The sequence below is a fragment of the Amphibalanus amphitrite genome, unplaced genomic scaffold, assembly GCF_019059575.1.
Source record: "Amphibalanus amphitrite isolate SeventyFive unplaced genomic scaffold, NRLGWU_Aamphi_draft 000234F_arrow, whole genome shotgun sequence".
Taxonomy (NCBI): Eukaryota; Metazoa; Arthropoda; class Thecostraca; order Balanomorpha; family Balanidae; genus Amphibalanus; species Amphibalanus amphitrite.
The window spans coordinates 19,585-32,363 of NW_024881729.1; the positions used below are offsets into that span (position 1 = coordinate 19,585).

At 53.9% G+C, this 12,779-nt stretch overlaps 1 protein-coding gene across 2 annotated transcripts in view; it reads right to left on the bottom strand.

Annotated features, from left to right (window-relative positions):
* Positions 1-11,923: 11,923 nt before the first annotated feature.
* Positions 11,924-12,779, bottom strand: part of LOC122385871 (kinesin-like protein KIF21A) — a 79,081-nt gene continuing 78,225 nt past the window's right edge. For both annotated transcript variants that reach the window (XM_043374465.1, XM_043374466.1), the window contains one exon: positions 11,924-12,347. In XM_043374465.1, coding sequence (XP_043230400.1) covers positions 12,284-12,347 — 64 coding nt within the window. In that variant the 3' untranslated portion in view covers positions 11,924-12,283. The remainder of the gene's footprint in view (positions 12,348-12,779) is intronic.

Here is a 12,779-nt window from a genome sequence, read left to right on the forward strand (position 1 = left end):
TGGGGTTCAACATGCACTCGCCACTTATGCCGTCTGCTGCGACATTCGAGCCCTAAACTATGCACAGTCGTGCACCAGCGCACCACCTATCACCAGTCATGCAGGACGTTCTACTGACCGTGCACCAGCTCACAGTCGTGCTGGGACCGTGCTGGGACCGTGCTGGGACTTTGCTCTCGAGCCGTGCACTTAGGCCGTGCACGCCGCCCGCTCCCCTTTCAGTCTGTTAACTGTGCCGTGTGAACCTGTCAAGTCGCACCTTGTCGCTCTCGGAATGCCTCTCTCCTTCCCGCTTATACTGTTAGATCCTCTCCGTCTCGGTCTTGTTTTGTCCCATCCCGTCCGTCCCGTCCCGTTCACAGGCAGATCCAGAGAGCAGCCGATATCGCGGGCCAGCCGGTGGACTGACACCTCCATCAGCCGCGGCGCTAATCCGGCGAGGAGCCTGCGATCGCGGAGCGGCCGGCGAGGCACGCACGCCGCACGAATTTCAATGGCCCTCGGACACCCTCGCCGCCTCCTCTGCTGTCGGACGGCTCCCGCAGAGCCACTGACCAGGAATCCGGTGCCACCACAGAGTGAGCTGCGGGGAGCGAGTCGAGAGGACGCCGAGCGGGTATACCTGCTAACGAGCCTGCCGGGCCCGCGCACCGAGCGGCGAAACGGCGCCGGTTACCAACGGCACGCCCGCGGGCGCAGGAGACCGAGGTAACGAGCGCGCTGACGCAGCGAGGCAGGTCTGCGCGGGGGGCCGGGCACTGGCCATAACCAGCTCCTGACGGATCGCGTACCCGCGGGGAGCCATCAGCGGCGGCGATGGGCGTCAGACGTTGGCGGAGCGTCTGTTGGATACCTGACGGAGTGTCTGAGACCTGGCGAGCTCGGTGCAGTCGGTGGAGATAGCAACAGACGCTGGTCGGGGCCGGCGCGAGCGGAAGACAGCATCGAGCGGCAGGCGGCGAGCGGCGGCGGACCCCCCATGGCGCCCTACAACCGGCCGGCGCCGCGCAGCCCGCATGGCCGCCGCTCCGGGTGGGCCGCGCTCTCTCAGACCGGCCACGGGCGCACCGGAGGCCTGCACGTGGTAACCAATTACTGCGCCGTTTTCCCTAATTTACAGCTGCCGGACCAGCACCTCCGGCCGGCGGGATCCCGCAGTCAAACAAACAATGGACGGCGCTCTGACGGCCCCGTTTCTGGGGCAGCGGCGTGCTAATCAAGCCCCAGACGCATTCCATGGCGAGAACTGGGGAGAGCCGACGCCGCCGCCCCCGGGGCGCTCGGGGCCGCTCGGGCGCATAAAGACGCCCCCAGCGGGGCGCCGACCCGCCGAGGAAGCGACGGGGAGACGGCGGAACATCGGGACAGGGGCGCAGGATGTCAGGTATGGTTTACTCACCCACATTCCGGCGTTGAGCAGGCAAAACGTGTGTCTGACGCAGCCGTAACCGCTGCCGATAGACCTCCGTGGTCTGTGGCTGAAAACGGACCGGTGGCACGGTTAGCACAGGTAACACTGCATTAGAGACTACTGTGAGTGCTGTGTAGAGATGAATGGGAGAGGAGCGGGACGAATCGACGTTTTAAATGAGGGAAGGCCTGGAAAAGAACCAAGTAGGAAGAAGAAACGGAAGTGAACATTATTGTGGAGACACATAAGGGAGCGGGGAAGACAAAAGGTGGTCGGTGCAAAGAAGTCGGTGAACGTCTATGAAACACATTAGCCGTTTTCACGACGGGCTATCCGGCGAGTGCTCCTAATTTGACCAAATCTGCACCTAATCTCTTTTACAGCAAATATCCTGATTTTATGAATTTATTTCAGTGTTTTAATCGATGATACTCTCTGATAATATGATAAAGCATGCATATAAGCAATTAGTGCAACCCTAACTGATAGCTACAAAGAGACACACTGAACCTAATTTGACCAAAGCTTCACCTAATCTGCACCATATGTGCACCAAGTGTGTACCAGATGGCCATCGTGAAAACGGCTAATATCTAACTAAATGAAAAACGTTTAAGTGAAAATCAATCTAACAATTTCATTGAAAAATGGCTATCGGGATGCATGCACACTTCAAATTGTCTGATGTAATATTTAGGCAGGCAGTACCTACAGGCAGTCTAAAACTTGTTTGATCACTAGAGCTTAGGTAGATGGGCAGTAAGGGGTATGCCAGGATATAAGGAAAAACAACTCAACCATACATGGCATGTTTGTCGAAGATCTGATATACCTACCATAGTTACGAACGGTGCTCCAGGCCAAGCATTGGCCGTTTATAGAGGCACTCCGTTTATCCAGTGTTTCGCGAGGACAAGTAAAAATGCCGTTATGCTAGAAACACGTGTTAGTTGGCGGTATTACTTGAGGAAACTGGGCGTCGAAAAGCACGCCTATAAATTATGCTGTTATCGCGTGTGGCCGCTCGCGAAAATCGGGTGTGCATCAGTAGCCTGTCAGAAAGTTGGGCTGCGATTAAGATTAATTGTCCACGTCTGTGCTACTATCTACGCAACGCACGTTTGGGCAGATAACTTGCAAGGTAGCGCAGATTTTCGCAACGCAAGAGCAAAGATAAGCGATGGATAGACGATATAAAATGCGAGGTCGCTAAGAATGCACGTCATTAAAAAGGTCTGCTTAATGGTTCAATATATTGATTGTCGAACAATGTGACAGCGTTTGAAACGATCTACGCTGGCTATACCTAAGGCATTATGCATTGGCAAGGCACATGGAGAGACAGTTTTAGAATGTTAATTTAAGTATGAAAGTTGTACAAAAGTGTCATCGCGTGTGCTAGAACTTCTTCGCGTTAGATACTGACATTGGCGACTGATTTCCAAACATTGCAAAAGTTATATACATTCTATAATTGCATGCCTGACTGTCGTCATTCGCATGGAAGTGCAGATAATCAGAGGCTGAACATGCGCTGGGTGATGTAGGTAAACGGCTGTCAACGGTAAAGGGTAAACGGTGAGCCTCCAGCCGAATCAAGTAAGGAAAACTGAGGAAGGCCGTTCAAAGTTAGGGTAATACACAGGATTAATAAGCGGTTGCATGGCCGCATCCAAATAATTTATAAGCTTCAGCCAAGGCCGTTGTTAAATAGTCATAGTGAGTGTCAACGCCGCTCTGTAAGATATCTTACTGCGAGGTCAATGCGACATATCTCATTGAATTGAGGTTCTCTTTATAGTTATTTCAATTGCTATTTAAAGTTTCAAAACATACCAGATGCTGATATCCAGAAACATTGCGGAAGCATTTAAAATACAGGGAATCGAGAGCAAAGCTCCGAATAGCTACTTCAGCCTCATAAATCATTCAGAGCAACTAATCTTATTGTAACTCAAACTTCTTACTCAAGCATCTTGCGCTAAAAATGCATATGTCTCATAGCACACTGTCACAAATCACATGGCTCGACATTGTCTGCCCAGTTAGCGCAGTCTCCGGTGCACCGCCCACCGCCACCTGCGGCGGCATTTACTCACCTGTCGCCGTTGGCCAGGTAGATATCCTTGTCATGGCCGAACCCGTTTCCGTTTCCGTTCCCGTTTCCGTTTCCGTTGGCGTAGCCCGAGTGAAGAGGGGAGGTGCTGCGCGGGCTGGGCGCCAGCACCAGCTCCTCCCGGGCCTCCCGGTCCTGGTCGGACGCCGTGGTGACGATGTGGGGCGCCCGAGCGGCGCCCGAGAGCGGAGAGAATAGACGGTGACCCGGGGTCGGGTCGCGCTCCTTTGTAAGCGCACTGGTCAGCAGCGACTGTGGAATCTGGTGTGTGGGTCACGGACCATCACCTGAGCTCGCCAAGCTGGTTTGGGGTGGTTATTTGATCACCAGGTGTTCACTAAAACTGCACCACACCCATTCACCGGTACTCGGTCACAAAACTCACAACACGTGTGCCCTCAGGAATGCTGACGTGTTTCCTCCGGACCACCTCGTCTCTTTAATTCGTCACCACCTCTCTCCCGCCTGAATCACACTTCTTCCAGCTACCGCGTCACTCCTCTCCTCCGCGCGCGCGCGCCGTGTCACCCCACCTCCACGGCCGCTGGATGACGACTGGTCCTCACGTGCCGCTGCCACCGCCGCCGCCGCCGCCCGACTGGCCACCGCTGGCCTCCAGCGACCCGCGCCTAGCGTACCTTTTAGCGTACGCCAGCTCATGCCGCCTCATCAGGGGCCCCCAAACCGGCGGCCGGGGTCCTCAACCCGGCCGGTGCGCCGAAGGTGTTAGCTGGGTCGAGGTGAGGCGGCGGGGTGGGATTGTGTCTACTGCGCCGTGAGGAGGCTGAAAGAGGATTCACTCACGCGAGTACGCGGCTTTTAGTGGAGCTTTAGCTGGCGTAAGGTGAGGTCGGGCTAGAGTGTGGCCCGGATTAGCTGGCGCGTCTATCAGTGTTTCAGTCTCTCTCTCTCTCTCTCTTTCTCTCTCTCTCTCTCTCTCTCTCTCTCTCTCTCTCTCTCTCTCTCTCTCTCTCTCTCTCTCTCTCTCTCTCTCTCTCTCTCTCTCTCTCTCTCTCTCTCTCTCTCTCTCTCTCTCTCTCTCTCTCTCTCTCTCTCTCTCTCTCTCTCTCTCTCTCTCTCTCTCTCTCTCTCTCTCTCTCTCTCTCTCTCTCTCTCTCTCTCTCCCCCAATAATCAACTTGCTGACGTGACTCTGCACTCACTACAGTCATTGTCCATGTCCCATACAACCTCTGAAGGGGACTCACCTGAGTGTCCCAATCCCCATACCTTTACATTCCATTGCGTCCCCAGAAATACACAGGTGTCAGCAGAGCCGCCGGCGTCCTTAGGGCCGCGGAATTTATCGTCCCGTGCGGCCGTCCCCACTCCGGTCCCCGCGAGTCACCCTGCCCTGTGGGAGATCGGATCAGGACCCCTTGGCGGCACCTTTCCCACGCCTACTCCCTCGGGTCGAGCCGAGCCCGGTCCGACCTGCCTGCCGCAGTACCCTCGGCACCCTCGCCGCCCCGTCGGCATCCCCCGTCTCAGCGGCAGCTAAATGAATTTGGGACGGGCGTAAATTATGTAGCCCGAGTTTTTGCCCCGGGTGTCGACCGGAGGTGCGGGCCAAACCAAACAGTTTCGGTGACTTTAGCCGCTCAGGGGATCCGGCTATTGGGGACAGTTTACGGTTTTGGGGATCGTGCATCACGCGCAGATGTGTGCTGAAAGTCACCCAGCAGACAAATGGGCGCACTTTGCACGGCGCCGGCCGTCAGGGACGCACTTTGCATGGAGCAGAGTCATCGATCTGCTCTGGATCTAATCTGCTGCCGTCACGGCGGCTAGTTCGACACACGGCGTACATTGTCCGTGACTGGCCCAGCGGAGTTTATCGAAACGACGACTCTGCGATCGAGCGACGATCGAGCGACGAGCGAGCGACGACGCGGCGCGATGGGATCGGCCTGCCGGCGCCGGTGGGTCAGGGTGGGCCCACGATGGGCGTCCGATACGCCCCTGATGACGCGGTCATCACGTCAATCACATGGGCGGTCCGCGCGTCACTCGAGCGGCCCGACAAATCAGCCGCCGCCCACCGACCGGTCCGGCGACGGCGGAATGGACGGGCCAGAATCTAAGAAACTGTAGGCTTCTCCGGGCAGCAATGAAGCCGTCACCGTGTGTATTATTGGCCACTTAGCTGCCAGTGATGGAAGCTTTCGGAAATAAATTTCAAATGTGCCTTGAAGTCTTGTTTTCGGAACAGCTGATCGATTGCAAACCATCGAAGTCATTCATTTGAGCAGAAATAATTTGCATTTTGCAATGAGGAAAAATTATGCATTCAGTTTCCTTAGCATTAAAAAACGACTGCGCTGAAGCCATCGCCATCAAGATACTTAATTACGTTTGTTATTTGCCCTCCTTTTTAACCCTACCCCTGCACTGTTGCCCATTTCCACCGCCCTCCACTGTGATCGGTCACGGCCAAACCCTCCGCCCGCCATTCATTCCGCCATGGGCACGGTCCGAGTCCCGATAGGCCCGTCGCGTCTATCGCGCGCACTGTGCACGTTTTTATCGAACACCCGGCACCGACTGCCGTCGCGCGCCTACTGGACCCGATTGAACGGGTTGACAAAAACGGCGCACCAAGACGGTCGGACATCGACACCGGGCGGCGGCGGTGTAATTGGCCGATATAGGAGGTCAGCGGCCCGGGGGAGGGCCAGTTTTTGATCGGGACGTGGGCCACTCTCAGCTGGATTGGGCCGTCCATTTGAGGTGACGTCGCGTCAGAGTTAATCTTGCAAGAGCAAATGTATCATGGTACGAACATTTGTCGTGTATATGTGTGCATTGTTTGTTACTTCCTATTGCCTAGGTAAATATTGATATCAATTGATATCGATCAAATAAAAATAATATATATTTATAACTAGGTAGTTAAATCCTTCTTATATAGGTACGAGTATGCTATGCCCGAATGATCGAGCTCGTAGCGTGTCATTCCTTTAAACCTAGCGCTGTGTCTACTGAAGTGTGCAATGTGCATTCGCCAAGTCCATTTCTTGCAATGCGGAACAAACCATATCTCGTTGTGTACGGCAGCACAGCATTTCCGGGAAAACGCTGCACCTGTCGTGCACAGCTGCCGAATGACAATGAGTCAAAGGTTATAGTTCGTTTTTTTTCAAAAGGACGCTGGCTCAAAGTGCATTATCGAAGCTCTCACGTGAGTTTTGGCAACTTCAGCGTCTGGCTAAGAATTTCTTGCCGAAAAAATGATCGATTTCAAATTGTGCTCGGTAAATACATGGAAATTGTGAGTTCAAAAATGAGCATACTACGATGACGTCACTGGTGGCAGCTGGCACCCAATGTCCGTACGAAAGCATTCATTGCCAACGAATTTTGGGAAAACTTCGTTTTTTGCTCTTACCGAGGCCCGAATCGAGTAATCGATTCTTTCCATAATAGTTATGCGTTGCATTGCAATGCAAGCTTCACAGCATGACGTCACCACTGTTCTCATGTCTAGTTCCAAAACGCAGGCATGGAATTTATCGGGAATAATTCACATGTTAAAATAAGGCGACGTTCGAGTTTCTCAGGTTCAGTTTTTGCCCGTTTTGCTAGCTAAAACACGTGCTTGTTCGAAAAACATACTGGGAGCCAGCGTCCTTTTGAAATAAAACGAACTATAGCGATTAAAATTTTAATGTCATTGCGTGTTAACCAGGAGAAATGTGGTCATGGAACAAGAATGAGGAAGGCGGGCAGCCGTCCGTGACAAAATAAATGCCTGCTAATGACCACTGGACTGGACGATACACTTGGATGCCTGAAACCGAATAGGGCTGCAATACGAAAAGTCGTAACTTTTATGTGTCGGCTTACCTTCAAGATCGGTATGTGTAACAATAGTTACGGTGTCAATAAAATCGCATGTCAATTAGAACTACGGAATACCACACAAACAATACGACCGGCAACATTTAAGGTAGCATAACCACTAATTTACGAGTTAGTGCCCTAATCATCTCCAGCAAACTGCGAACCTTATTTGTCTGATACTGTTCCTCAGTGCCGCCTACATCGACCAGACATACCTAGGCTAAACCTTAACGGCATGCAAATCAGTTTCAGCTCGTTCGACTAGTCATGCCACAAGCCCTTCCTGTTCCACAATGCAGCTTTGCAGTGGTGGTCGGTGCATTTTTTAAAATAAACACCTGCGCTTTACCTGCACAAAAGGACTGAAAGCTTCACTCAACACTATAATATCGGGCTCAGGCCTCGCCCTTGACCTCTTGATGAGCCCACCGCCCATGCTCGATGACCGAGAGAAACAGTCTCTGCACCGACTGCGACACAGCACGGATGGAGTCTCCCTTACTTGTCTCCGTCACCGTCAATGTCAATGTCTCCGTCAACGTCACCGTCTCCTCTGTCTCCGTCTCCGTCTCCGCTGGGTGTCCCCGTCTTCGTCTCCATCTCCGTCCATGTCTCTCTGTCTGTGTCTCTCCCTCAGTCTCCCTCTCCGTCCCCGCCTATCTCCGTCTTCGTTTCCACCGAAGTGTCTCAGTCCTCTCCGTCTCCGTCTCCTTCTATGTCCGTCTCCGTCTCCGTCTCTCCGTCTCTTCATCTCTTCGTTTCTGTCTCCGTCTCCGTCTCCTTCTATGTCCGTCTCCGTCTCCGTCTCTCCGCGCCCCAGCTGGGCGGGGCGGTGTCCCCGAGGACAGGCGAGGTGGTATCGCGCGCCGCACGACAGATCGATTGCTGCGATACGGGGAGAGGGCGGCGACCGACACGGGTAGAGGTGCAGTGACACAGGGAGGTGGACAGGTAGAGGACGGGAGGAAATGAACAGGCTGAGCTGGATGATGGATGAGGTCCGATAAGCTGAATATATAGAGGAGAACGGGGAGTGCACGTGATTTGCGGCAAGCGGCAAGGCAAGAGATTGCACGGAAGGATACGTGATTAAAATGAGTCACAAATCATACCTACCTGTATTAGTCCTCAATCGCCTACCCACCCGCGGTGCTGTTTGTTGGAGGTCTCATTAGCACGGTCATTCACATCAGTCATTGCTGCCGCAAAAGCCATCCCATGACATTGAACATGATACGGCTATTACCTTGAATGTCAAGGCATTTCACAGAATTAATCTCCACGACACGTTATGTAACAAGGTAGGTAATTACTGCTTACAAGCGTCGCAATAACACCAGGCCAGTGAATAGACGACGTTGCGTAAGCAAGAAGAATTTGTCGTACCCAAATACGCCGTACGCTTTCGTCTATCATGACACACCGTCCCACACCTATGCGACTGATCCATGAGTGTGTTGTGGAGACGGTGGAGCTTTGAATGGATCCATTAGAGTCGGACCTTGTGTGCGGCGCAGCCTCCCCGCCGCCTCTGCCGCCGCCCGACCGACTGACTGAACACGAACTGCCGGGCGTCTCAGGTGTGCCAAGGTCTCCGTCTGGTGGCTGCTGGGCCCCGGAAGGGCCAAGGGGTCACGTGTCCATGGCGTCGGTGACGCCCAGTTCCGGGTCAGCTGAGAAGAGATCCCGAAGAACTCAGGTGGCATTGACCTCGTGAGGTGAGAAAGACGAGACGACTGGTTAGACACGTGGCAAACCCGTGACCGTTTAAATGTCCTGTGTTTTTCTGGTGACCAGTGAACTTCAGTCTAAGCTCCATATGGCACTTGGAGGTCATTGACGCCACCACTCCAGCCTTGAGGTCGTCTGCCTGTGCTCGGTTCCGGCCACGACCTTCGTGTCCCCTGACCCGTGACGATGAGTCTCTGAATGTGTTGTAGCGGACATGCCACCTTCTGAGCATCTGCAGTGACTAACGTGTAACCGTCGTCTCATTTCCAATCAGTGATGCTCCGTCATATCCTGTAGCCCCGTCTCCTGTCCACCCTACGTTCAGCTATGCGGTTCGTCCACTGCGGCCACCGCTGCTCAATTCTCGTCCAGTCATCCTGCTCACTAACCCTTCGTTGGGAGTCCGGCACGCACGAGCGCCCCGCCTCTCGCTGCTTTGTCCCCGTGTTGGTGGGCTGCCGGACACACTGGGAGGCTGCAGGGTGCAGGGTGCAACGCAGGGGTGCACTGCAGGGAGGGCGCGTGCCTCTAACGATGGCGCAGTCCTCTCCCGGGGAGAAATCAGCGGAGGGGGACGCTGATGAGCTGAACGCTCTGACCAACCGGTCAATCTAAGACAGTAATGGGATGGCGCTAATCACGAGTCCAGACTGCGGTCTGCGGTACGAGCGGCCGGAGGGCGGCTGGATGATCGCGCACAGATAGGCGTGTCAGTGGCTGTTTTATTGGCAGATCGAGACAGCTCGGAAATGACAATGGTCGTGATGAATTAGGAGATACGAAGAGTGGAACTGACAGCCCGCTATTAAGCTAAAAGGCTACCCAAATGATCTTTTTTACAACACACCGACCATATGTGGTTAAAACATCGGCCCGAGTGCCATCTTCGCCCGCTGGTTATGGATTGTTTAGACAGGTGTTCGACGCGTTCGACCATTTCTCCTGACCTCGGCCTGCGCCCGGCCATTGTTCCTGCTAATGAAAGCCCCGCCCCCAACCGCCGTCACCGCCGCTGGCACCGTTCAGCAGACGTGCCGCTCCCTCCCCGGCCTCACGCACATGCGTGGCCGGCTCGCTCGCGGGACTTTGTTCGCTGCACGAGCGTTACAACCGCGCAGGAAGCCGAACAATTGCCCTGAGGTAAACAGTGTGGGCAGGCATTCAGCGGTGTCCGTCCGGTCGACGGCAAACAGCTGCAGCCGTGTTGGCTGACGGAACAACTGAACGGAAACAAGGCGCCTGGAACGCGCCGGACCGGTGCGGTGGTTTGTGTCGGTGATTGTGTTCTGAGTCGGCGGTCGGGCGTTCCGGCCATGGATGTTTCCTGACTGAAGCAGGGTCCATGTGTATTTGTCAGCAGTCTGTCCGGGGCAGATAGTCCCCGGATATGTTGTGTCTACGTGTTGAAAACTGACCGGCCACGACTCGGGGTACGCTCGGAGGTCAGACAGGCATTAGAAGGTCGCGCCGTGACGGGCTCTCACTGATTGTATCAGAGGCATTACCCACAGCCATGGGCCTGATGGAGCACCATGGGTCCACCGCCGGCCCTAGCCGGCCGCTCATCTGTATGGTAATGGCCCTCAGATCGACCCACGCGCTACAGTGACGACTCTGCCCCTCTGTGTCGGGGATTTCTCGAGCAGTGTCTGTGCGGAGATGGGATCGGGTGTCATCTGTTCCTCAGGGCGGCCACAAATGTCCGCCGTCTCAGATGGAACAGGCGGACCAGCACAGGTTGAACCGTTTACGACGGTCACCGAGATCCAGATCAACTGTGGCGGATGAGGGTTGGCTCACGGCAAGTATCACCGAACGAACTTCGCTATGGATGAACTAAAAACTTCTCTTCTACCCGCTCGGACTCACTAGTGCTACCATAAATTTTCCGTATGATTTTGGTCTGAGTTCATTCAATTCAATCAATCAACTGTCTCGAACTTTTGTCTGAAGTCGTTCCATCCCCCGCTCCTTTATCTAATCGAAAACCATCAAATCTCTGTCCCTCAGCCTCTCCACTGTCTCAGCGTGGAGCCATCAGAAATGACTTAGCGTCTCTGTCTCTTACGCTATCTGGGAGTGCCGCTGATGTCCCCGGCTAGCGGACCGAGTGACGGACCAATTACCGGCGACGACCATTGTCGTCGCCGGTAATTGGTCCGCACCATTGGGGATCGCTGATGATTTGAAAACGGTGACAGTTGAGGGCAGGCACAGGGCGCTGGGTCAGAGGACTGCGTTTGTGGATGTCCGTCTTCGTCTGAAGGAGGCAGATTTAGAGAAACCCGGTGACGTATTAGGTACGGTGCCTCACTGCCTATTTATGTTACGGATTAACGGGATATGAGGTGAAACAAAATATTGGACTTAAATGCTGTTGCTCATGTCACGTAAAAAAACATCACCCGAAGCTTCTTCCAAAGGAATGGAATGCACGAAGATTTTGTGTACGACAGGAGTGAGCGTTCGTCCCCTTGTGGACCTAAATCTCTCCGCGCGTGGCCCAAGTGACCGCCACCATACAGTCCCGGGCACAATATTACTGCACGTTCAAATAAGGGTAATACTGTCGGACTGTATTTAAGCTGTCGAACCTTTGACTTATGTGAACTCGGGTTACATTGCTTCGGGTGGTGAAGGTTAAATGATCGTTACGCACCCCTGCATTTTGCTAGCACAGTGGTAATTAGGCAACCAGAGTGCTTCGTTTCGAAGCCTCTGCAACTGCATGCCCACTGCCCAGGCCGGTATCGTGGCTCAGAGAGGTGAACCACCTTCCTCGCGCATTCCTCCACCAAGCAGATTTGTAAAAACAAACACGAGTCTAATCAGATCGTTTATTTCTGAATAGAAAACAAGCAACGACAATAAAACGACTCAACAAAATGGAATGTTGACATCAGGGTTACCGCGCACACGTTAAAAAATAAGTTACTCTGCACACTACTGCCGTTAGGAAAACCGCCATCATCATCACAGCCGAATCTTGTTAGCGGGTTGACATTCGACACTCGATCGACTTTCATCACGGCCATGCACACAACTCACACTGACTTTCCTTCCAACATAATCGCATCACCGTCGACTCCGATCGGCCACCGCCGCCGACGCGCGCGCCATCTCTGGGCGGAGCCGGTAATTAGCGCCGCCCCAGGTGGCGCTGACGTCGTTTGTACTGACTGGCTACGCAGGATCGCCGTCTGCGTCCGGCGAGTTTCTGAGCCGCCACAGGCCGACCGTGTGGTCACTGTGCAGAGCGCGGGCAGGCAGGGTCACACAAAGGTCACACAGAGGTCAGTGGAGGGCACAGAGCGTGCGGGTCAGTCGACATGCACTGGCGGTGCAGTGCAGGGCGCAGCCGGTGCAGAGCCTGTAAAATGGTACACGAGATACGGGGCGAATGACAAGTTTCATGCATGAAAAAGGTTGTCAACAATCAGCGAAATGCTTCAAACACAGGACTCAGGACAAATTGCAAAAAACGTAAGCAATTAAATGTTTATGCCGTAACGAGCAACGTTGTAAACCGAGCCCTCTCCAATATAACTGGAGTGTCAGTGCTCGCGCAGGGTTTGTAACACGTAACAACCAATCAGGCAGCACAAAACACAAACAAGAAGCACAACACATACCAACCGACACCAAACAAGACGAGCTATAACCACATAAAGCGGGAAAA